We start from the raw sequence: 26,260 nt of genomic DNA, 5'->3' as shown, positions 1-26,260 counted from the left end.
TAATAACGAATAAAAGTTTATATCTTTATGTATATATCAGGCTTCGAAAATTATCTATGGCGAGTGGATTTGCCTACCCTTTCAAAGATGTAGTATTCACCTTAAATTGATTTTTGGAAATAATTTAAGGCACCGTTGTTTAGTAATGTTAATGAACAATATCATCGGTAACATCATCAGCATCATCGTAGAATTCATTGTTCAAGGAACAATATGAATAAAAAGAAAAAAAAAATTAACCCAAAAGAATACAAAAGAAAAAGACAAAGAACAATAATAGAGATACACAAACTCGTCCTATTTTATTCCTGCTTTCCTCTCCTTTCCTTTCGTCTTTAGTTACAGTCAACAAGAAAGGTTCCAAGGAACATGTCATTGGTTACATAAGACACAATTATAATTCCTCAGAGCTCTTGGTTGATTTTTCTTTGTCACAAAAAATTTATCACAAGTTCAAATTAAAAAATCAAAACATTGCAAAAAAAAAAACTAAAATTCAGAGTACACAATCCTTAATGGAATGAGTTTTTAGTCAAATATGTGCTATTCTAGAGTATGAAGAATTCTTAAATTGGGTTAAGTGATAAACCCTTATGTGACCTTCTAGAATAATAAGCCATGCTCATCTATATCTTTGTGAATCATCAACTCTACGCAATTTCAATTGATTTTTTTTTTACTAAACACTTGAAGTTAGTTCATGGATAAATAACTTTTAGACGATGATGTGTATAAACTAACAAGAAATAAATAAAAAACATAACTAATTTTTTGGTAGGAGAAAGGGTTCTGTTTCATTTATTCACTTAATGGTAAACCAACATCCTATCGGAATAATGGAACTGCATGATGATTTAACCCGAGGAGGGATTAATTATAAAATCAATGTTAAATATCATCTTGATAATCATTCACTTGCAAACTTTATCCAAATAATAATAATAATAACTACAATAATAACAATTGCATCGTGTGTATATCTCTGTAACCATGGATGGTGTGTGAGAGAGTTTGTGCATGTGTTGTATGTTTCATTGTATTCTTTTAATTTTAAAGATTAGGGTTCATCGGGAATGAAATTCCTTAAATTGTCTCTGATAATTCCACCATCGTAAATATCTGTCGTCGATATCAATCAATAATTACAAGGCGGTTATACACTTCTGCTCTCCTGGAAAAGTTTGATTTCTATCTGTTATTGAAAGAATTGAAATGATTCATCAGTACGCCTTGAAATCAAAACCTCTACATGTTACAAACGTTTCAGTTGTGCTTTCTTCGTCACTAGTTCTTTCCCCTCTTATCCTACATTTGCTGAGTCGCCTAATACCTCGCCTTCAATTTGAAACGTCATTACTTCCAACCAATCACAAATTACATTTGTCCTCAAAAATCGAAATTACGGAAAAATTTTTTTTCTTTTTTTTTTTCATTTCTGAGTTTTCGCAGTTGCGGAAAAATATCTCCGGCGGGTCCCATCGCATACCCATAGTCCAAAAATAAAAGGATACAGTATAGGCACACAGGGTGGAAGTACAGTAGTGGTCCATAAGAACTACCCTTGACTATTTACTATCACTAATAGAATTACTGAATGTATGCACCGTTGGTTAATCCATAGAACTTTTTAGTTCATTTAAACAAAAATATCATGCCATTTTTATGCTGAGTTGATTAGTGGAAGTAAGACTAAGAAGTATACATAACCAATATTAATACTCCTCATACTTGTTCTATCATATACACAAAAGAACTTAGGTGGGTTTTCTTGGATTCTTTGTGTGTATGGTTATGGGTTATGGACAATAATTTATTTGTATCTCTTTATTGAGATAATAATTTAAGTATGCAGCTTTTATTAATTACTATCATAAACATTGTGTTCTTTATTTACTTTGGAATTATGGAATTTTAGCCTTGTTCAAATTACTGAATAAAATTTGATATGAGAAATCACAAAATATACCCGCTAATATGGAATGTTATACTAATTGTGATTACGACGATTTCAAATAACTCGAATCTTTTATTCGAGTTAGAAATTATTCAAAGATTTATAGGAAATATGATGGATGAGAATCACGTGAAGTTGTGGAGTAACAAACTAACAAAACAATTATTACCTATTCTAGTTTAAAACATTTCCTTCTATTATTATAACCAAGATATTCTATTTTAACCGTTTATGGAAACAATTGTTCTCAACAACAAAAGAAAAGTTGCAAAAAGAAAGACAATGTTTAAAAAAAAATACATTAAAATTTCATCAAGAAAGGAAACTATTGTTAATATTCAACGTACTACTATACAAATAAAGAAACGAAATAAGATATATAAACACGAAATAATAAAGTATAAACGAAAACCGTGACGAAAGTTAAATAAAAAATAGAAAGATATAACAATCAAGAATTAAATCCATAACCAATAAACCATCCAATTAGAAGAAGCAAAAAAAACAATAAATTTAAAACCACCATGTAAAAGTAGATAAATATAATTAGAATGTGAAGTAAAAGCAGCGAAAGACAGTCAACAATAAGCAACAAGTTATACTAAAGCATATCGTGGAAGTGGGGGGGGAAATTTCTATTCAAAAATAACATAACAAAAAGAAGAAAGCATCGATGTCCTAGAAATTATCATCATCAAACAATAATCCAATAAACAATCATTAAAAAAATAGAGGTACCATAAAAAATTATTAATGTATTCTGAATAAAAAACAGCCCATAAAACTCATTTCCTATTCCTTTCCATCTCTCTCTCTAGCTATAATCATTCCTTCTTATTTTTTTTTTTGGAATAATTATTTCCAAATGTTATAAGGAACCTTCTTAACATTATATTTGTTACCCTTTCTAGTATGTCTAGTTAATGGAGGAACAAATTTAACATCACTCTTGTTAGTATTTTTCAACATTGAAAATCCCGAAGTACTTGTTTCACTAGTATAAACTGAATTTAAATCATGATTGGATCCATATTTATATCCATAAACTTGTGATGAATTACCTCCACGACTACCACTTATTGATGGTGTAGTACCTTTTCTTGAACTAACATTTGAAATTGAACATCCACTTGATTCAACTTTATGAATAACTGGAGGAATATGAGAAACTGAACAATTTCTACTATTACCACCGGCAAATAATGGAGCTGGTAGCTTTTGTTGTTGTTGTTGTTGATAGAATTCACGTGCAGTCATTTCACGACCATTTGAGTTTGACATATTACCAACACCAACAAATGAATCTTGAGTTGAACCAACAGTAACTGAGTTCTTTCTTGATTGAGTTGGTGAGGATTTAGTAGATGATGATGAAGAAGAAGATTTTGAAGAAGAAAAAATAGATGATATTCTACCTAATAATCCACTCTTTTTCTTTGGTTGCTCATCGTGATATTTATAATGTGAAGTTCTTAAATTATCCTTCAATGGAACAGGTGGTGGAGATTGAGAAAATGAATTAAGCAAATCATAAGAAGAATCTTCTGGGGAATTATTATCAATTGCATAACCTGAATATTTATTTCTTAAACCAGCAAAACTTGAAACTGAATTAGCTTTATTATTCAAATAAATTGAATTTCTTGAAGGTCTTAATGAGTCATTAGATGATTTCTTATTCAATGATGGACTAACTGGAACAGACATCAGTCCTGGCATAACAACATTTTCTGGATGATTATAACCTTGGGTTTCAATTTCCTTCTTCAATACAAATGAAGATCTCATGAATCCTAATGAAGCTCTACCAGTGGAAGAAACAGAATTCATAGACATCGATGATTTAGCACCCAATGAATAAATAGAATTATTCTTTCTATGACCAATAGTTGATTTTTGTTGTGGCATTGCAAACTGGAAATCATCAGTAGCAACTGAAGTAGCTCTTGAATGAACTTCATTACGTAAATGAGATGGATGAGAAGAATTCTTCAATCCCAAAGAATCAGTTTCTCCATTACTTGAAACAAATGAAGATTTATAGTCAGAATTATGTAATGACAATGATGAAGTTCTTGAATTTGAATCACCATCAGTTGATGAAGCAGAAGAAGATTGATTACTTGATTTAGTTGACAATTTATCATTACTAATTTCACCATCAGATTCATATTTACTTGAAACATCATCATCTTCCACAATTGGAGCTAAACCTTTCAAACCAAATGACTGATAATCAAAAGTGCCACCAGTGATACCACCTCTAGATAATGATCTTTCAGGGACAGTTTGTTTCTTAGATTCCTCCTTTTGTTCTTTTATTGGTGGAGATTGAGATTTAATTTTATTAATAAATAAATCTTCTTCTTCTTGTTCATCAAATTCATATGAATCAGGAGATGGAATTCTATGTTGTTCTTGTTGTGGTGGTTTATTCAAATCACCATTTCTTCTTCTCAATTGTCTTGGATCAAATGAAGGTGCTTCATATAAATTATCAGAATTACTTTCCTCTTCATCGTCTTCAACGGCTGTATCAATTGGATCTTGGAATTTCTTCAATTTAGCCAATAATGAACTAGTTGAATAACCATTACTTTCAGAAAATGAACCTCTTCTACTATGACTTGGAGTAACAAATTCTTCATTATCGGTTTCTTCTTGTTGTTGTTGTTGTTGTTGAGCAATTCTTGGAGACATAACAGCAGAAGGAACCATTCTTGGAGATTCAAAAGCTCTATCAGTAAAACTTGAAGCACTAGATTGTACTCTTGGACTTGATGGAGTAGTAGTGATTGGAGAAGCATAACCACTAGTATTACCATTTCTTCTTCTTCTTGGATCAAATGAAGGTTTTGGAGAACCTTTGAAGTAATCTTCCTCATTATCTAAAATACTTCTTAATGAAGAAGACATATTTGATTGTGGTGAAGTCAATTGTAAAGTAGCAGACATATGACTAGAAGTTTTTTGAAATGTATTTGTGGTTGGAATGGCAACTTTAACTGGAGATGCAGCAACATCAACTGATCTTCTAAAACCTTTATATTTATCATTTGATTTCAAATCAATTTCAATTGAATTAAATTTATCCAATACTTGATTTGGTTTAGAATTATCATATCCAATAACAGGAGGTTCAACTGGTTGTTCATGTGGTGGTGATGGTAATGGAGATGATTTAATTTCAAAGTTCTCCTTTGGTGGTGGAGTAGGAAGTGTATCAACAGATTGTCTTCTACTAGTAGTTGATCTTTCTCTTGAAAGATTTAAAGGTGGAACATAATAATCATCCAGAAGTGAACTTGTTTCAGAAACAATTTCTTCTTCATTTTGTAAAATTGAATTAGCAAAATAAACATAAACCTTAACCCAGGTTAATTCCAATACACTTGTTGAATAACTTCTTAAAAATTGTTTCAATGTTAAAATTAAGGAATTTCCCATTGGTTCTAAATATTTAGTTGACATTTGTGAAAAACGTTGGTTTTCTTGTACAAATGAATAAATGAATTCTTCAATAATTTCAACATTTTCAATATTGGAAACAACAAAATTAAAACAATCACCAAATGTTTTAGCATGATGAGTAATTACTGATTCGTCATGATTGAAAATTTCACCTAAATTTGGATTCTTTTCAATTAAATTTAAATATAATTCATTATAAAAATTATTCTTATTGGAAATTCTATTCCAAGAAGATTGAATTTGATCAATTTCAAATGGACTTAATGATAATTCAGACATGGTTTTTAAAAAAAAATATAATAGATCTAAAAATTGCTATTTCTCTTTTTTTCAGTGACTTAGTTATAGTAATAATAATAAACAAAACTTGGAATCTCTTAATCAATAAGCTGAATCCGATGTGAAAGGGTATATTAACTGGTTGTTGATTATTACTTTTTTTATTTGTTGTAGTTTTATGTGGGTTTTAATTTATGGGTATAAGGAAACTATAAGAAAAAAAAAATTTTTTGAAATTAAAAATCTTGCAAAGAAAGAAAAAGAAAAAAAAATTCAATAGACGAAGGAAAAAGGAGGATAATTGCATTCATTTATATATTTGTTTATTATTACCTTTTAACATTAAAGTATAATCTAATTAGGAAATTGGAAATTTTTGATCATACTTTCCTTTTAACGTAATAAGTCTCTTCTTGGTAATTCGCAGCAAAAATGAAGAAACAGAAAACGTTTAGTCCAGAATGTTGGTCGGTGCACGACCGCATTATCTAAAGTGCAAAATTTCCTAATTGGGAAATCAGATTAAAAACTAAAATCTTGCAGGGGCATAACTACTTTTAGCTATTAAGCAATTTGACATGGTTAAATACAAGCCTTTATCTTGTTCAAAGAAGTGGAATACTTTATATAGAGAGAGGGGATGAAAACTTATTACTTGTTTTAGTTCATCTACTGTTGGTAGTCTGTTTTTGTCGTGTCATGTTTTGTATGTCACGTGCACCTGTTAGATGAAATGAATTTTTTTTTTGATTGCAAATAATCTCAAATACAGGTCGTGCACCACCCAGGAATTAAGAACTAAATAATTTCCGGATTGGGAAATCAATTGTTAATCACTTTACGACAATCAATTTCCTATTGTTTGATCACAACTTTGCTATGGGGCTTATTTTAAGTACTAATACATGATATTTCCAGAATTGGGTTAAAGAAAAAAAAAGTATATAATACCTATCATAACCCCTTCTAAATGGGGTAACATTGGTCTTCTGAATTCAATGAAGTATCGAAAGGGTAGTATTCAAGGTTGAGGAGGAGATGGAAGGGGTATAGAGGAAATTAAAGATGGCAAAATGTTTAGATGATGGAGATTTTTAGTTTTAAATTTCAATGAAGGATTTTTAGAACAATTTAGAAGTCAAATAGTTCATGTACATCTTATTTAAAATGACTAAATACCTACCTAATATGTAAATTGATAAATTTCATTTCTTTCGTTAATTATGTAATCGCGATAATATACAACTTCCATTTGATCAATTTATCGTTTCAAGATATAGATCGTTTCTATTTATATATTTCATCGATGGATATTGTACAACTTGAAAAGAACACCTCCTCATCCATCATCTTCATGTCCCCCCTTGTTCATTATTTTTCTTGATTAGACTTTCCCCTTTTTTTTTTGTTCCATTTGACTTTGTTTACTTGTATTTGTTAATTAATTGCATTCTTATTTTGTATAACTTCAACTGGTTACCGGTTTGCATTAATTTACGTCATTACTCAAGCACTCATTCAAAGGTGGACGATCTTGGTTTCATTTTCTTTTTTTTTTTTGTGTGAATTTTGCATCAAAACTTTCCTAATTTCAATCACAAAAAATACGAGAGATATGGTTTTACACCAAGAATCTTAGATTGTTGCTTTAGCAAATTCTTATAAAATTTAAAGATATATTAATGGTAGTTCGTATTTTCAATATAGATGATAAATTCTCATTTATGTTTTTCACTATGTAAAGGAAATTTATCATATTGAAATAATTCTCGTAATTTAATAAAAAACAATGAAATATCCTTTTCTTCAAAAATCAGTTCATCTTGATTTAATTTAGATTCAAAAAATCTTTCTAAATGTCCTAATATTATATTTCTAATAGGTTTATCTCTATTTTTAAAATTAACAGTAAGTATCAAAATTTCTAAAGATTTATCTAAATATTCAACAACTTTTTGACCAGGTTTTGGTTTATTTCCAACTAATTTAATCCATAATTGACGATTGGTTTTATTTAAATTTGTAGTTTTAATAAACATTTCTGCAATTTCTTTCCATTCTAATAATTCTCCGGTTTTTAATTTTTCACTTATCAATAATTGATAATTATTTTCTAAATCTTCACCTATTAGATAATCACTTATAATATATGGCCATCTTTTAAAAGGAACTCCAATTTGGATAAAATATTCTTGAATTTGAATTAATTTAAAAACCCTTTTTTTATCATGATTTCCTCTAATTATAAAATCATCTTTTAATGGTGATATAGTAGGTAATAATGCAAATGAACATGAATTTTCAATTGCTTTTTCAGCTTGTTTTTCATAAAATATTAATTCTTTGAAAAAAATATTCAATTCTTTATTGATTCGTTTTTCTTCAATTATATTAGCATCAATTTCCAGTTTTATTTCTTCATCTATTTTCTCTAATTTATCATCATCCTTGTTATTCAAATTATTATTTGTTGTTTTTGATAATTGATGGATTTCCTTCTTTTTCTTTTTAGTATGTTTATTCTTTGGTTTCAATTTTGATTCATTCTTAGGTTCTTCTTCTTTACCTGGTTCAAAATCATCTAAAGTTTTAATTAAAATTGTTCTAAATTCAGGGTACTGAATATATTTAGTAACAATTTCTTTAATTTTCGCAATATCATCAGATGTAATATTTAATTCGTGTGCCATTTCATCTCTAGACATTTCTCCAGTCATAATTGAATTGGTTTGATTTATAACATGAGCCATATTCATCCTTCAAAATTACGAAACTTCAATCTGAAATAAAAAAACTTCATCAATAAAATAATATAAAAAACCAAATATAAAAAAAAATCTTTTTTAAAAAAAAATTTTCAATCTACAGATCAATTCATAAACAAAACAGAATTCCGAAAGATGATGGAATTTCATAACGTTGCATTGACGACAATAATTGATCTGTGCCTTTTTCATCATGCATTCGTAAACAATTTTCAATTATCTGTTTTATCAATCACAACATGTTTAACTCTTCCTTTTTTTTAAACTATAAAAACATAGAACAATATGATACAATTATCAGGTTTATGATCTTCACGTCCTGGAAAAGAGTATAATTTACACATGTGCTCACATATGATGGTTATCTTTAGATTTTGCTACTGACAGAAACTATTTTTCACACACACACACGACCAACAATGCTACCAACTGTACTAATAACTTGAACCAGGCACAAAAACAAAAATAATCAATCAATTCAATACTCGTGGATTCATTCATTATATTATGATATCTATAAAAATAAATACATATGCGTCAACTTAAAAATAGATTTCCGTGAAACTTTTAGCTGTGAATCTTTTAGCACAATCAGGTTCAGGACATTTTGCAGGAGCATAAATGTTTGGATTTTTAATTGAAATCAATTTCGATTCTTTCGTTTTTCTTTTTGGTCTATTACCAATATTTTTAACACATCTTCCACAGAATAAATGTCCACATTTGGAAATAAATGCTCTTTTAGACAAGTCAATATCAACTTTCGTGAAAGGATAAATACAAAACCATGGCGCAGTACATTCATATTCTTGACAATAATGCTGGAATTTTGAATCATATCTAACATCTCCTTGGAAATCTTCGGGGACCCCTTCACCTAATTCAATATTACATAATTCACATACCAAATGATCATCCTTGTTAATTGTACTAGTATGATTTGGTTTTTCACTGGATATTCTCTTTTTTCTATCTTCAACTACTTTTTTATTGAAACCAGCTTCACGAGCAATTCTACTATCTAGCATTTGATTAGTGTCTTCTTCAATTCTTGCCATAATATGTCGTTCGATATCACGTTCAGCATCAGAATCTCCATCAAGGGTACTTACTAGAAATTGAAAGGGATGCTCTTCAAGTACTCGCAATATACTAGCTTCATATCGAGAACGAGTACCCGGAGAATATGGACCTCGTCTACCAACTCCAGAATGTTCAAAATTTGGCATCATGTTAAAATTACTCCCCACAACTCTGACTGTAGTACCTCGTTGTGGAGGTTGCACGGGTCTGGATCTAGTTCTTTGTTGATGAAAATTTCTCATTCTTGTAAGTTGCTCAATTTGCTGTGCAACCGACGATAGAGCTTGTTCAATTCTTCGTCGCTCCCTACCAAGTTCCAAACGACGACTATCTGTACTTTGAAGTTCTCTTGATAATTCACGAAGTCGTGGAGTAATTTCTTCTACTGTTCGCACCTCATCACCAGGAAAAAAGAATCTTGGAGTTCTCGAACGATAATGTGCTACTCGTTGTCGTTGTGGTTGTCTAGCCTCTCTATTTCTTCGACGTCTTTCAGTCAATTCACATTGTAACAATTGTTGTTCTGTAAAAACTCGAGCATTATAAGATCCTAAAGCATTCTCACGTTGTCGAAGATTCTCACTTTCTCTTTGTAATTCTCTTTGTCTAATATGACATTGACGTAGTCTCTCATCAATAGATTGTAGATTATTAGTAAAATGATGTTGGCCATTTCTATTAATCATAGCCAATTCACGAGCCACAAGATCATCATTTGTAATTTCGATATCTCCAATAGGTGTATATAGTCTATTAGTTCTTGGTGTTGTATGAGATGATGGAACGACTTCAAATGATATTCCACTATCATTATTTATATGACCATATCTAGTAAGCCTTTCTGATTCTGGTACACGTCTTTCGCTGGTAATTTCAATATCTTCAAAACTTTCATCAGCTTCATTGTTATGTGTGTGGTTATTTCTTGACTCTGAATGTGATATTGGAGTTGGACTTATTGTATTCACATTAATGATTTCAATTTCATCATCATCATCATCATTGTTGTTCTCATCATCGTCATCCACCACAACTACGTCAGTAGTAGGTACAGGATCATCAGGAACAAATAAAGCATCCAGAAAATCCGAAATTAACAGTGCGTTTTCCACAATATTAGTTTCATTGTTATTATCTGTATCTGATAATTCAATAACTTCATTATTAGTAATATTGGTTTCAGATGGGTCTGGTTGTTGTTGTTGTTGCTGTTGTTGTTCTGCTGAAATCGTATTGATATTATCATTCTCTATGGATACATTATCAAGTCTTCTCCTCTTAGGTAGGGATTCTCCCGATGCTTGTCGATCTGAATTCATAATTGGTAAAATAATAATAGTGTCAAAATGAATATGTTCTGTATTTATATATGTGGCGATAAACTACTTATTGTCACGATTCAAATAATAGTGAAAACAAAACAAAAAAAAAAAACAAATAAAAGGGTGGCTAAGTAGTCAAGTAAGTGTCAGGCGAATGTTCTTATGTATAAAATAGTCTTATTTGTCTTGGATGTATAAAAATAGGGAGACTCAGTAATACTAATACTTGTAAGTTGGATGTAAACAACCAATATCCTTCTACTTCTAATTGACAATTCCTTCTTTGGTTAATCTGTTAGTATCACAGTGTGTTTCTTTTCTTTTTTTTTTTCTTTCTTTCTTTTACTGAAACGAGAATGTGATTTGGGCAGTTTCACACGATAAGGAAGCACGTGATTATTGGTCATGCCTTATATTTACAGATGAAAACAGCATAGATTTTGATATAAAACCAAAAATATCATAAATAAATATACATTCAAATAATAGATACAAAAGAATAAAACTAAAATAACTTCCGATTATCCATGCTAAAAGAAAACACCCCCCTAATATTCTAAATGTTTAATTAAATTTCTCTCATCTACTTTCATCAATCTTCATACGTTTAGTTTCAGCAGCCAAATGTTCTTCTTCTTCATCATCTTTTAGTTTTTGTTCCAATTTTGTTTGCTCTTGTTCCTTCGGCCGTTCACCTTCTTCTCCATTTACCCAAGTTTCTACTTGATCTAATTTTTCTGTGAAAATTTGTGTTAACCTACTAATCATAACCAAGGATTCTTTAGCAAATTTGAAAATAACATCATCTTGTGAACTTGCAGTTCCTGCTGCAGATTGTTGATTCTGTTGTTGTAAAGATTGAGGCAAATGTAAGATTATATCACGAATAGCGTTCTTCAATTCCAAATCTTGATTATTAGCATTTGCTGTGGCACTGTGTGTTGTTTGTGAACTATTATTTGAAGAGACTGGAGTTAATGAATTATTACTAGTATCACCTAATGAAGACGGACGGAAATTTGAAATTAAATGAATGATTTTTTTAACAGTACCAACAATTTCAGTTTTGGCCTTTTGAGTAGTATCAACTTCATTTGATTTTTGAGCATTCAATTTTTCTCTTTCTTCTTTAACGGCAATTTCTGTTTCATTAATTTTTTGACGCAAGAAATCCACTTTTGAGCTAATATTAGCATTAGCTAGTTTAAGGATATTTATACAAAACTGTAATCTTTTTTTGGTATCGATAGATGAATAAGTTGTTGACTGACTAGAATTACTGAATCGTCTCTTTTTCTGCAGATTTGATTGAATTTTATAATCTCCAGCTAATGAATTGGTTGGGGTGATATCATTTGAAGATGAAACAACAGAAGCTTGTCTTGTTTGATATCTGGTGTTTAATTTAGCTTCTATATTATTGACAACAGGAATAGCAGCCGATTCAACTATACCAGCAGCATAGTTAAATGATGGATAGTTTCTCTTTGAGTTTTCATAATATTTGACAGCATTTAAAACAATTGGATGTTTAGCAACCATTGAAACAGTAGAAACAAATGGATGTCTTTGTTGGGCACCAGGAATGTGATCTAGTTGCTGAACAGCCCCCATTTGATTTGTTACCGTTGTTGTTGTTGTTGCTGTGATTCCATTGGGAGACTGTGGAATAGAATGTGAATGAATAGAAAGTGGGGATTGTGGGTCTGTTACTATTGTATCAGTGTCAGAAGGAGGGGTCGCGTTCTTTGTCAACAGGGTTAAGGCTTGAGCTGCAGTAACCAAATCCTGTTCATTTTGTTGTGATGCTTGATTAAGAGGAGGAGGAGGAGGCAGATCAGGATGAATGAGATGTGAGACGTCTGTTGGTTTTATAGGATTACCATCTCTTTTTGAGTAAGGAGGAGGAGGAAGTTGTTGGTCTTGTTGTTGATGGTTTGACATTGTAGTTGCCATAACTTGTGCACTCAAAAATAAAATATATATAAAAAAAATTCAAATTCTTAGAACTTAAAAAAAAAAAATTTCCCTGTGAAAATAATTTTAGTGTGGGTTAAATTTTCCTCTGGGGGGACGAAGTTAATAGTGGGAGATTATTAACAAGATAAGTTGTAGTAATATATGAAATATTGAATGTAGTAGAAATCTACTTCTTGAAGATACAAATGTAAAGGAAAAAAAAAAAGAAGGATCAATTATTTAGTAGAACTATAATTTATATATATAAAAAAAACATCAACAAATTAATGATTGTATATCTGTATCTCTTATATATTTATATTTATATTGTTACTGTAGTGTGAAATTAAGAAAAGACTGTGATAATTCATTTTTATTTTTTTTTGGTTTTTATTACTGGAGGCGTGTACTTTTCCCAGTTTTAATATTTTTTTCATCTGAAAATGTATTTATTGGTGTGCGGGTGCAATGCACACACACACTGTAAGTTAGCCTTTTATGCTGGATAGGTGGTTACACACACTTGCACTTATATTTACACTGACACACACACAGACAAAAGAAAAGAAAAGAGAAAAAATTATGGAAATCCCAGTGCATGTGATTTTTATATCACTGGTCTATAGGTTGATGATTTCTTTTGGTTGACTATGCCGTGTGGACGTATAGATTAGCTCACATTTTGATGCGTGACATAAACCAAACATGTGTTGGTTTAAACGATTAATGTTGTTGGGTGCGATATTACTAAGAACCCCTCCATCCAAACAGGCAAAGCTACACGTGACTATCTTAAAATATCAACCACTGCCAAACTACCTGATAATTATAATCATGATAAGAAAAATAGAAGTATCTATACTTTAGTTGGTTAGTTAAACTTATAATATATTATGATATCATACAGATGAAATTCACTCAACAAAAAAAAAAAAATGTTTAAAATCAAATTCAATCGTCAGTTTCATTTCGCAACTATTTTATTGTTGCGTTAATTGTATACAAACGTTTGTTTGTTTAGCAACCACTGAATTATCCCTATTTTTTTTCTTTTTTATTTATTTCAATATTCAAACACACATCTACCCTTTGATTACATTTACGAATCATTTAGAAACAAATCATAAGCTTTTATTTCAATCGTAGATCAATTTTCTCGCAAAATACCCACGAGATTTAAAGAATGTGATCGAACCATTTATATGAATTGCCGAAGTTGACTTAAAACCATTGGTATAATTATTTTATTATACCATATGATTAAATGAACTGAAATTAGATATTACATACGTTTGTTTGAATTCTTAATCTAGTTCATATCTACATCTAACAATTAATACAAAGATCCTTTAATCTCTCTCTCTCTCTCTCCCCCTTATTCTTTATTTGATTCAACCCTTACACTTTTTTATTGTAATCATCGTCCTCCCCCTCCTCCACCACTTAGTCAATGCTTTCTTTAGTATTCCCCTCCAAATAAAGGCTGAATCATACTTAGAGTGGGGTGAGTTGGGTGTGATGGCTGTGGAGAACAATTAAATTGACATTATTCTCCGATCATTTTTTACTCTTTTTTATTATGTTTTTTTCTTTTTAATCGAATATCCTCTTCTTTGTATAATTCTAGTTGGATCTGGAATTATGAATCTTGCTTTTGTCTTTGTATTATGTGTATCATGTACAATGAATAGTTTGGTTATTAAAGTTGAAAGAAAAACAGAAATCAAAAATTGCATGTGAAAAAATTATCAAGATCTCGCTTTGTTTGTAGATGCACGTGAAGAACACTATACCCGTACAGATATAAATGCTACTTATTTCTAATTACAATTGTCCTATTTATTTATTGTTTTTTTTTTCTCTTTTTAATTCGACATAATCTAATATACACAGATGAAAAGAATAATTATTCTTTTCCTATTGTTTCTATAAACATGTTCATTAACTATTGTTTTGAACATATTCGGCTGCTTTAGCCTTGACTCTAGCAATCATGCTTTCATCTTCTTTGTCTTCTTCAAAATTCAACCATTTATTAAAGAAGAATTTGGCTTGTTTTCTAGTAATTTTTTTAGTTAACACTCTTTCAAACAATTCTTCAACTTTACCTTTACTACTTTCATCTTCTTCTTTATCTTGTTTGATTTCTTGATCAATGTAAATATTCCACAAATCAATTCTCTTTGGTGCATCAGCAATTAAACCTTCAAATAATGATCTACCTTGTTCTGGATCTCCCTTTTGGAATTCCAATTGGGCAAATTTCTTGACTAATTCAATATGATCTCTCTTTGGTAATATACTCAAGGCTTTGCTTAAAACTTCATGGACTTCATCATTCAATTTTTGATCCAACAAGAAAGATCCATACATAACCCATGTACTAATGTTCTTACCAAATTTCTTTGTCATTACTTTAAATAATTCAATGGCTTGATCGAATTTCTCAGAAATGATATAAATATTAACCAATTTTTGATGAATAACAAATGCATCCATATATTGAACAGCCTTCTTGAAAACGTCCTCCAATGTTTCATCTGTACCAAATGTATTTTCTAAATTCAACATGGCAATCCAGATGTTTAATTTCTCTTGTTCTTCACGATAGTTAATAGTTTTCAAAGCTCTTTGACCAATTTCACGGGCTTTTTCAATTTCACTCAATTGTAATTGGAATGACATGTAGTTCATCCATAAAATAGAAGAGTTTGGATTTCCAATCAATAATCTTTCAAAATCACTAACAGATTGTGGGGCTCTGGTATTCAAATCACCAGTCTTATCTTCAACTGTAACTTGTGATTTCTTCTTTTTGTTGGCTTTCTTCTTAGATTTACCACCAAAGTCGGCTTCGTCATCATCATCGTCTGATGAATCATCATCATTTTCAGCTTGATCTAAAATAGATGCAGTCCAATCAAACCCATTGGTTGATAAACCAGTAGACAAAGACTTGTTATCAGATTCTTCTTCGTCGTCATCTTCTGCATCAGATTCATCTTCGTTGTCAGATTCTTCTTGGTCAACATCCATAATATCATCTTCTTCGTCTTCAGAATCTTCTTTATCTTCTGCATCTTCCATTTCAATGTCTTGCTCTTCTTCTTGGTCGTCGTCGTCATCGGATTCTTCTTGGTCAACACCATGGTTGTCGCCATCTTCGGCAAAATAAGATGCTTTCATACCCAATGACAATTGCTTCTTTTCTGAATCAATCTTCAAGATCTTGACTTTAACTCTATCACCATCTCCAAATAACATTTTAACATTTTCAACATCGTTTTCTGAAATTTCTGAATGATGACATAACCCACTGACATTAACAGTACCATCCAATTTAACAAACACACCGAAATCAGTGGTCGAAGTAACAGTACCTTCGAAAATATCGCCAACAGATAAATCATCAAAACTTTTCATTAATTTCAATTCACCATTAACTTCACTTTCTTTCAAAGTCATCAAAACTCTACCTTCTTCTTTACAATTAACAATTTTACCAATAACCATTTGGTTTGGTTTGAAGAATTTCTTCCAGTCTTTCAAATAGGAATCAGATAAATCAGAAACTCTAACCAAAGCATGAATTGATCTACCCAAGGAAACGTAAACACCATTATTAGCAATATTCTTAATAAAACCTTTGATAACATGACCACGTTCCAAATCAGAAACAGAGTTAATAACTTTATCTGCAGCCTCTGCGTCATCTCTTAAAGAAACAGAAATACGTTTGTTATCTTCATCAATATCCAATACTCTAGCGGAAACATAATCGTTTTGTTCATAAACATGATCTAATTTATCAGAATAATTTTCCAAAGCATCAGTAATAAATGATGAAGCAATAACATCAGGACCCAATTCCACTAAAACATGGTTTGGTTTGATCTTAAGAACTCTAGCAGGATATGTTTCTCCCTTGACAACATCGTCAAATTTTTCAACAAATTTGTCTCTAGTTGTTAATGATAATGTCTTGTGTTCCAAATCAACTTGTTTAACAGTGACTTTGATAGCGCTTCCAATTGGTAATTTATTGTCAATGTCTTGGAAAATAGATCCATCATTAGTCAAATCAAGGAAGGAAACTCTACCTTTAAGAGATGGAGAAATAGAAACCCAAACTAAACCTTTAGCAATATTATTGACGAAACCTAATAATTTATCTCCAACTTTAACATCCTCGAGTTTCAATTCACTCAAGGGCTTGTTATTAACTTTATGATCGTTCAATGATAATTCCAAAATAGTGGTTCTATTAGATTTACGATGAGTGATTGGCAAAAAGGTGTGATTTTTGGCATCATGAGTACCAATAACTTTAACATCAAGCAAGTCACCTTTATTGAAATTAGCAGCTAGTGGCTGTTGTTCATTCTTGATATCCTTGATGGAATTGAAACATTGAGTGATGTCAACTCTACCTTGAAGATTATCAGCTAATTGGACATTCAATTGAGTACCCTTGATGGCTTTGATTAAAGCTTTGGTAGAAACACCTGGAGTGTAATCAGCTACAATCTTCTTTGACTTATCGACTGGATTGACCAACTCTTCATCTTCATTACCGTTGGCACCACCTGATCCCAAAGTTAACAAGAATCTTTCATTTTCTTGATCAATACTAATGACACGACAAGTAACAGATTGGTATTTGTAAAATTTCTTGGTCAAATCTTCCTTGCCATTCTTGGTAACATATTTAGCCAAAACCAAACCGGTTAATCTACCAGTAAAAGTGACAAATAAACCCAAGTTGGTGACAGATTTGATATAACCTTTTACAACTTTATTGATTTGAATATCATTGAAATCAGTTGGGAAACTTTTACCTTTAGCAGCTTCAATTAAAGATGGTTTAGCAGTTGCAATAACGGTTCTTGCTTTCAAGTCTTTGTCTAAAATTAATACTTCTAACTTTTCGCCGACCTTCAATTTCTTGGCAAGAGATCTGTTTTGTTCGTAATTACCATCAGATAGTTGACCGTCAGCAACAACACCTCTCAAGTTTGATTCTTCCAATTCAACTAAAATGGAATCCTTAGTCTTTTCGACGATGACAGCGTTAACAACTGATTTACCGGATTCTAATTTACTAATTTCATTCTTTTGTGCATTAGAAAGTTCACTTGATTGTTTCAAAGTAACAATTAGTCTTTCTTCATCTTTGTTGATGTCCAAAACTCTGACTTTAACAATTTGTCCTAATTTCAAATAGTTACTAGCATTATCAACAAAAGTTTCAGAAATTTCAGTTTTTGGCAAGAAAGCTCTCAAATTGCCAAAGAATTTAACAATACAACCATTAGGAACAAACTTTTCAACAATGGCATTGGTTTTGAATCCAATTTCAGCTTGATCAAAACGAGACAAAATTTCATCATCTTCCAAATTTACCAAAGACTTTCTCAAAGTGATATATATACGTTTACCCTTGATGTCCAATAATCTACCCTTGACTTTGGAACCAACTCTAAATTTTCTTTCTGGATAAACAAGCTTGATGTCAGACATTTGGTTGCTTGGAACAAATCCTTTAAAGTCATCAAAAACTTTAACATTGATACCGGCACCACCTTCCAAAACTTTCAAAATTTCAACATTGGAGAGTAATGTGCCAATAGGAATATCTTGTGCTTTCAAATATTTGGCTTCGATAATCTTAGATTCAAATGTCAAAATGAGCAAGTTGTCGACTGCATTGAAACCAACAACTCTTGATTTGTGTGTTGATCCAACAGTATAATCTAGTAATGTTTTATCATCATCAATTTTAGAATTGTGCACTTGACCAATCATAGTTGATGAACCAAATTCAACATACAAGTAATTGGTATCATTACCAATAACTTTTACTTTATCAAATACATGACCCACTGGGAATGCTTCTAGAGCCTTTTCTTCAGCAGAATGGTTACCCAATTGTAAGACATGTGGTAATATCGACAAGATCAATTTTTTGGTTCCATTCTTTGATAGAACAGCCAAAACTCTAGCCTTAACATTGGTACCAATGGCGTATTTATGTTTTAAATCTTTAATATCAAAGTTGTGAATTTGAGATAATGCGATTGTACCATCAACCAAACCATAGACTTTGGTAATTAACCCGTTATCAGTAATTTCATTAATCAATGCATCAACGACAACACCAGCTTGAATAGAGTCGATTGATGAAATTGTAGTAACAGCACCTTTTTTAATAGATACACTACTGGTTGGTTTCAAATTGATTGTTCTTCCAGAAACTTTGGATGAAATGGCACACAAGATAACTAAGCCTGGCTTGATTGAATCAACTTCCAAATTAGCATTGCTCAATTCTTTGTTGCTTATAAATCCAGAGTATTCTGATTTACCAGTATCCAAAATAATACCATGATCTTCAACTGATTTAACAGAACATTGTAAAATATTATTGATAATCAAATCATCAGTTTCCAAGCTTTCATTAACAAATTCTGGTTCAACAGTCAATTGTATTCTCTTTTTAGTTTTGATGTCTTCATTAGAACTGGATACTTTCGCTTTTAACCAAGATCCGATTTTGAAAATTGAACTTAATTCTGGGAATTCCTTTTCAGTCTTGAACTTGACTGTAGCGACAGTTTCTCCATCATCATCTTCTTCTTTTTCTTCTTCCTCGTCTTCTTCTTCAGATGATTCATGGTCAAATTCTTCAAGTAGTTTGGTGATTTGGGCACTAATAGAAGTAATTGGAATATATCCCACCAAGTTATCACCCAATGCTAAAGTAATATCAAGTTTATTAATGGCTTTGATCTGTCCCAATATCAAAGTTCCATGACCAATATTCTTAAAATTGAAATTTTCAATAGAAACAGATTTTTTATCATCGGCATCATCAACATCTTGATCACCTTTAGTAGATTTTTTCTTAGAAGATTGTTTTCTTTGTTTCTTTTTTGGTTGTTCTGATTTACTTGAACCAGATCTTTTATTTGTTTCAGCTTGTTCAAATAATACATCCTTGATGGCTTCATTGGAAATCTCTTTGACTTCCAAAGCACTTAATGGCTTCGAACCACCTCTTGGAAATGCAAATTCTTTATTACTTAGTACTGATTTGGATGAATCAGACATAGTCTATAGTGATAATGATTTATGTGGTGATGAAATACCAATCGGTGTTGTAAAAACAAAATAGTGATGGTTGTAAAAAAAAAACAAAAATGATTATACTGTGGGAAGAGAAAATTTTGTTCCCTCTAATTGCGATGAGACAACCAAGTTTTTTTTTTTTTTTTTTTTTTTTTTTTTTGAGAAGGAAAAAAAATACGGAACTGCATATAATTGATCCAGTATTTTTTTTATTTATCGGAGATTCTTCTTTTAGCTTTTTTTGGCTGCAACATTTTCGATTTTTCATTTTGTTTGATTTCTTTTGACAACCGTAATCAAATTTTCCATTTTTTTTATTTCAACTGTAAACCTAAACAAACAAATTAAAAAGATACAACAAAGGTAAAACAAATAAAAACAAACTATATATTATATAAACTAACCCTTAACAAAACAAAAAATCAATCAATCAACATTTTTGAAACCTAACTAGAAGCTTCTTGTTATTAATGAGCAATTTCTCCTTCTCGCCCTCTCATTTTGCCTAGTTAAAAAATTCTTCTGTCATTAACAGTACCAGTTTGTTTGCGTTGCAACATAACTTTATCTGCTTCTCGTAATCCGTATTTTTTAATCAACTTGGAATAAAACAATCCACAGGCATTACACAATGTTCGACTTCCTTCTGGACCACGTCTCCATTCTGGTGTTTCTTGTGAACAGCAATGCTGACAAGTAATCTCAGGTTTCAATGTCATCTGTGGGTTCAATTCACCAGTAGACGAAAATCGCTTCATACTGACATTATGCTCTCCAGAAGCAATTTCATGATGATCAATTCCATTGCCATTGCTATTGCTATTGCTATTGCTATTGCTATTGCTATTGTTATTGCTATTGCCATTCTTATTTGTATGAGTACCATTGCCATTGGTGGTACTGGTAGTTGAACCATTTTGACTGATATGCACATCCATAGGGACAAGTTCCCCACCTGCAATCAATGACCCATTAATGTTTCCATTTTTTGATTGTCTTTTGCGAATATGTTTCTTCTTCTCAATGTGTTGCTTTTTAATCCCATTTTCATAAACAAATAACCCGCTTCTCTTTAATCCATTTGTTTTAGTATGTTCATTATGAACTTTAATAGTTTCAAAAATCTGAGCAATTCTCTTAATATTACTCAACGCCTCATCCAAATCTTCAACAGGTAATGCCGACATGAAGTTCTCCGTTAAATTACTAACTTCATTGTTGACACCAATATCATTCAATTCAGAAGCACCATTAGGACCACAACGCTTCAATTCATTACACTTGATTTCAAATCTCATCAAGAATTGAATTAAATCGTTAACAAATTTATACTCTCCTATGGTATTGCCAATTTTCCCATTATTCAATTGGTTGGCAAATTCGTGTCCATAAGAATATGCTTTATTCCTATCCATATAAGTCAGGGAATTTCGATTAGTTAATGGTTGTTTCAATACATCTGGATTAGGATACGTATATTGGTTAGGATAACTTTCATGACGGCCATGTAATGATGGCCCATAAGAATATTCCATACTTATATTATTGGTTGAATTGGTATTATTAACGCCATTTTGTGTATAATTTGGATTGTTATATTGCATTAAGGTTTTATAATCATTATTGGTGTATTGAAATCTGTGATTTGATAGTTGATGGTTTTGAAGATTCTGTTGTGATTGAGATTGTGATTGTTGCAGCGGTGGAACCTGCGCTATTTCAGGGTTTCGGATGGTTTCATTCAATTGTTGAAATGAAGGTAATCTAGGTAAACTACTGCTTTGAATATGATGATTTGAACCATTCATTGATAAATCGAGAATTATTACAATTACAAAAATTTAAAATTAAAAGTATAAAAGTCTGATAAAATGACTTATATCACCAATTTTTAAAATATATATATAGATAATAGATAATGGTTAATAGTTAGTAAGAAAAAGAATCCAATTTTTTTTTTTTTGTAAGAAAAAGAAAAACCCAGATTAAATAAAAATCTCCCTCATTATATACATTTCATGTAATATAAACTTGACATTTAGATACATTATAGTGTACTTGATTAAACCCAAATAATATAGAATCTTTTTATTACCAGAACTCAACTGTAATATTTTTTTAAAAACAAAAAAAAAGAATCGGCATATCAGAATAATAATTATAATATTAATCAAAATGAATGAATGAAGAAGTTGCATTTTATTTTGCCACATCAATATGCAAAAAATATCATAATTTGTTTTGGTTCCAGTATTAACAAATCTATATCTACTATCTTTAATTCTTGTTATGCTGAAAAGAAACAAAATACAAAATCTCTTAAGGAAACTAGAGTTACCTGAATTTGACTAAACTTGCATGGGTCAACATATCATTTTCTATTCGATATACACACATGTATTCATTCAAATGCAATGTTCATACATTATAAATTATGAAAAATCAATGATCAAAACCCCTCTCTCGTGCTTTTCTTCTGCATCTTCTTCTGATTCTGTCATTACATTCTTGCCACAATCCCTGAATAATATCAATAAATGATCAGTTACCAGATACTGAAAACCAACATAACTCAAATAAAAAAATAACAGAGAAGGAAACCCAATCCACAATCTATTTTCTTTTTCTTCGATTTTTCCTAGATGTCAGTGATGATGTCGGTTGTTGAATAACGATAGTTCCGTCCTTGACTTCTTGAGATTCATTTTTGAACTTTTCTTGACTATCCAAGAAAAACATCAAATCGGTAACTTGTTCATTTAAACCCTTATTTTCATCTGTTAGTGCATCAATAGTTTTCTTATGATCTTCAGTAACTTTACTCAAATGTTCAATTTTCTTAGATAATGCATCATTAAGCGAGGTAGCAATATTTAATTCACGCATGACTTTATTCAATTTCTCGTCTTTTGCCTGAATCTTTTCTTTTAAAGACGGGATTAGATTAACAGTAAAATCGGTTAATTTGGAAGTTAAATCTTCAACTTTGATTTCTAATTCAGTTAATGCTTCTTGATTGCTATTGCTGTTACTTGTAGTTCTAACAATACTAGATCCACGTCGAGATTTTGGTGCTCTTTGTTCATTCATCAAAGATTCATAATACTCTCTTTGACTTGCCAATTGACTAATTAACAATTGCGAATACTCAAAACCCACTTCATCAATTTTATCATAATTTCCATTGGTGTTACTTCTGGAACTACTATTACCATCTTTCTCTTCTTTATCGGGCAATTCAACCAATTTTCCATCACTTTCATTAGTAACCAACCGATGAACGTATTTGTCGCCCGCATAATCCCACACTCTACTAGTGTTGATCTCCATGGCAAAGCAATGTCCTGTATTAATAAAATGTTTTAATGAATGTTGTGCTGGCGCATACCTACCGCATCCGACATTGCCACATATTAAACAAATCCATAAATTGTCAGTCTGGTCACATTCCATACAAACTTCCCCAGTTTCATCTCCTGATTGCTGAAGCAACATCGTGGGAGGTCGAGATGGCGGTGTTGAAGAAGATTCTCTTCTATTTAAATGTTGAAATAGGTTGGTGGATCGACGTACTCTTTCATTGGCAATATTATGTGAGTATCTGCACACCGGACATGTGTCATCTTTCCATTTCGTAAGACACTGACAATGGAATGTATGTTGACAGGGAATAGTTAGTAATCCAGTAACTGTCGCATCCATTCTTTCTAAACAAACGGGACAAGTAGGTAGTTCAATCAAATTTACATTTTCGATTGTTGAATTGGATGAAATATCTGTTGCCACAGCCGACGATGACGTAAAGGGATCTTGTAACAAAAACGGGATCATTGATTCTGATGCTGCTGTTTCATTATTTGTAGGATTCTTCAATTGTACAGATTTCACATACACTACGTGACAAGTTTCTGGTTCCATTGAATTGAACGGCTTTCCGTTATAATGGTACTGGAATTCTGCTGCTTTCACAATATCTCTAAATTTGATCAATACTAAAAACCTATTTGGTTTATCGCTTTTCAATATTCTTATATGGGAAATATTAGACATGTAGTTTTCACCTATGAATCCAAGAAGATCTGTTGCTGTAAAATATGTCGGTACTGCAATTATCGCCACCATAGTATCATCTCCTGGATTTGATTGGATGTCTGGAGACACCACCTCATCGGAATCATCATCTTCAAATTCCCTGAATAATCGTATTACTCCATTACCGATCAGTTTTGCCTTGATTGGTTCTAGTGACGGTAACCCCATAATTGAGTTGTTAATTTCTGTGATTTCAATAGGCGTAGTATCCCTTGCTGAGTTTTGTAGATCAATTATAATGTGATAGGAGTCTGTACCTATCATACTAAATTAAATTGGTTGCAAGAATGAATGAATTTTTCAAATAATATTCAAATGGCAAAATAAGATGACAGTGCTCTCTCTCTTTTTTCGTGTGTGCTTTGACAGGGGCTATTTTTTTATTGAATTTTTGCTCTTTATAGATTTTTTTTTGAGTTCCCTCTAGGCCGAGAAATGCCGACATTTATCAACTTAATCAATACGGTATACCTCATGCTATCGAACTCTTTTTAATTACAAAATAATAAGGATATACGAACCGTAAAGAGGAAGAATAAAAAAAAAAAGAAAAACGTTATTACCTATATGAATAAAAAAAAAGACACAAATAAACTAAAATGACCCTACAATGGAGCATTCTTAAACAAATATGAAATACTCTCACCGTTATGTAATCTTCTAATAGCTTCAGCTAACACAGCTGAAACATCAATGGTGTCTAATTTAGGACAAAGCTTCAATTTTTCTTCAAATGGAACAGTGTTAGTACAAACAACTTTTTTCAATTTAGAATTGTTAATATTCTTGATAGCATTTCCTGATAAAATACCATGAGTAACAATAGCAATAACTTCTTTTGCATTGTTATCCAATAAAACTTCAGCAGCTTTAGCTAAAGTACCACAAGTATCAGCCATATCGTCAACGATAACACAGATTTTGTCAGTTACATCCCCAACCAAAACCATTCGAGAAACTTCATTAGCTCTAGCTCTTTCTTTATGAATCAAGGCAAAATTTAAATCAAGTCTATCAGCCAATCCAGCAGCTCTCTTGGCACCACCGGCATCTGGTGATATAATCATGGCATGTTCATATGGAATACTTTCTTTAATATATCTGACAACACTTGGCTCAGCATACAAGTTATCTACTGGGATATCAAAGAAACCTTGGATTTGAGAAGCATGTAAATCCATGGTAATAACATGATCACAACCAGCAGTGGTCAACATATCAGCCATCAATTTAGCAGTAATTGGAGCTCTAGATTTATCTTTTCTATCTTGTCTAGCGTATGGGAAATTTGGTAAGATAACAGTGATTCTTCTCGCACTTGCAGTTTTACAAGCATTTATCATAATCATTAATTCTATAACACGATCATTAACCAGACCAGAACCAATTTGACAAATAATAAAAATATCTTCATCACGAACTGATTCACCAATAGAATATTGGACTTCACCAGTGGAGTCTCTTTTTAATTCACTAGGAGTAATACGCAAACCTAATCTCTTAGCAACAAGTTCAGCTAATCCTCTGTGAACATCACTTGCTAATAATTTAATTGAATTTGTAGACATGTGGGCTATTGTAAGTATGTGGGGGTAGGAAAAAAAACGAGATGAGAACTAGAACACTGTTGAATATGAAGTGGGGAGGTGTCAAAAATCTGATTGTATATGACCTGAATCTACTTGATAATCCTTTTAAGGAGAGTAATTCTAGATTTGAACTAAACTTGGAAGAATCCTTTTTGATTTGGTAAACTTACATTCTTCTAACAAAAGAGAAGAAGGAAAATTAAAACCCATCTCAATTTTTTTTTTCTTATTATTTTACTTTTTTCTTTGTCCAGTGAAAATACAGACAATGTGTGTGAGAGTCAAAAAAAAAAAAAACTAAAAAACTAAAATAATACTAAAACTAAATTGGCTATGGCAACGGTGTGCTGTATGCAGGAAAATTACATTGCTGCTTGCAATTTGACAAGTTCAAGCAACACACTCTAGTTGTAAACTAGTCATTGATGGTTAATGTGATCTAGAAAGTTGTTAATAATCACTAACTTGTAGCTGGAGGAAGATCTCATATAAGTTTTCTCTTTTTTAAATGAAGTTTGCAACTATTTAAAACTAAAAATTTTAAAAGGTGTGCCTAACTCCGGGAAACTATATTGGATAATCCTAACACAGCCACGTACTTTATATGATGGATTATAG

At 31.3% G+C, this 26,260-nt stretch overlaps 8 protein-coding genes across 8 annotated transcripts; all 8 read right to left on the bottom strand. All coding sequences in view use genetic code 12, as the record gives it.

Annotated features, from left to right (window-relative positions):
* Nucleotides 1-2,809: 2,809 nt before the first annotated feature.
* Nucleotides 2,810-5,704, bottom strand: CTRG_01406 (uncharacterized protein; the record flags this gene model as incomplete). Its single annotated transcript, XM_002547054.1, has 1 exon — nucleotides 2,810-5,704. One exon carries the CDS (start codon nucleotides 5,702-5,704, stop codon nucleotides 2,810-2,812), a length of 2,895 nt encoding a protein of 964 aa, XP_002547100.1.
* A 1,718-nt stretch (nucleotides 5,705-7,422) lies between these two features.
* On the bottom strand, nucleotides 7,423-8,460 carry CTRG_01405 (uncharacterized protein; the record flags this gene model as incomplete). Its single annotated transcript, XM_002547053.1, has 1 exon — nucleotides 7,423-8,460. One exon carries the CDS (start codon nucleotides 8,458-8,460, stop codon nucleotides 7,423-7,425), a length of 1,038 nt encoding a protein of 345 aa, XP_002547099.1.
* Nucleotides 8,461-9,011: 551 nt separating this feature from the next.
* HEX3 (SUMO-targeted ubiquitin ligase complex subunit) lies at nucleotides 9,012-10,871 on the bottom strand (the record flags this gene model as incomplete). The annotated part of the gene is made up of 1 exon (XM_002547052.1): nucleotides 9,012-10,871. The coding sequence occupies one exon, from the start codon at nucleotides 10,869-10,871 to the stop codon at nucleotides 9,012-9,014; it is 1,860 nt and encodes a 619-aa protein (XP_002547098.1).
* Nucleotides 10,872-11,453: 582 nt separating this feature from the next.
* On the bottom strand, nucleotides 11,454-12,830 carry OPI1 (transcriptional regulator; the record flags this gene model as incomplete). Its single annotated transcript, XM_002547051.1, has 1 exon — nucleotides 11,454-12,830. The coding sequence occupies one exon, from the start codon at nucleotides 12,828-12,830 to the stop codon at nucleotides 11,454-11,456; it is 1,377 nt and encodes a 458-aa protein (XP_002547097.1).
* Nucleotides 12,831-14,774: 1,944 nt separating this feature from the next.
* CTRG_01402 (uncharacterized protein) lies at nucleotides 14,775-19,943 on the bottom strand (the record flags this gene model as incomplete). The annotated part of the gene is made up of 1 exon (XM_002547050.1): nucleotides 14,775-19,943. One exon carries the CDS (start codon nucleotides 19,941-19,943, stop codon nucleotides 14,775-14,777), a length of 5,169 nt encoding a protein of 1,722 aa, XP_002547096.1.
* A 527-nt stretch (nucleotides 19,944-20,470) lies between these two features.
* Nucleotides 20,471-21,769, bottom strand: CTRG_01401 (uncharacterized protein; the record flags this gene model as incomplete). The annotated part of the gene is made up of 1 exon (XM_002547049.1): nucleotides 20,471-21,769. One exon carries the CDS (start codon nucleotides 21,767-21,769, stop codon nucleotides 20,471-20,473), a length of 1,299 nt encoding a protein of 432 aa, XP_002547095.1.
* An 805-nt stretch (nucleotides 21,770-22,574) lies between these two features.
* Nucleotides 22,575-24,317, bottom strand: CTRG_01400 (uncharacterized protein; the record flags this gene model as incomplete). The annotated part of the gene is made up of 1 exon (XM_002547048.1): nucleotides 22,575-24,317. One exon carries the CDS (start codon nucleotides 24,315-24,317, stop codon nucleotides 22,575-22,577), a length of 1,743 nt encoding a protein of 580 aa, XP_002547094.1.
* A 341-nt stretch (nucleotides 24,318-24,658) lies between these two features.
* On the bottom strand, nucleotides 24,659-25,621 carry PRS1 (ribose phosphate diphosphokinase subunit; the record flags this gene model as incomplete). The annotated part of the gene is made up of 1 exon (XM_002547047.1): nucleotides 24,659-25,621. One exon carries the CDS (start codon nucleotides 25,619-25,621, stop codon nucleotides 24,659-24,661), a length of 963 nt encoding a protein of 320 aa, XP_002547093.1.
* Nucleotides 25,622-26,260: the final 639 nt, after the last annotated feature.

The sequence above is a fragment of the Candida tropicalis genome (genome assembly GCF_000006335.3).
Source record: "Candida tropicalis MYA-3404 genomic scaffold supercont3.2, whole genome shotgun sequence".
NCBI lineage: Eukaryota > Fungi > Ascomycota > Pichiomycetes > Serinales > Debaryomycetaceae > Candida > Candida tropicalis.
The sequence above is the reverse complement of the archived record's forward strand: the minus strand, read 5'-3'. Positions and strand labels throughout refer to the sequence as shown.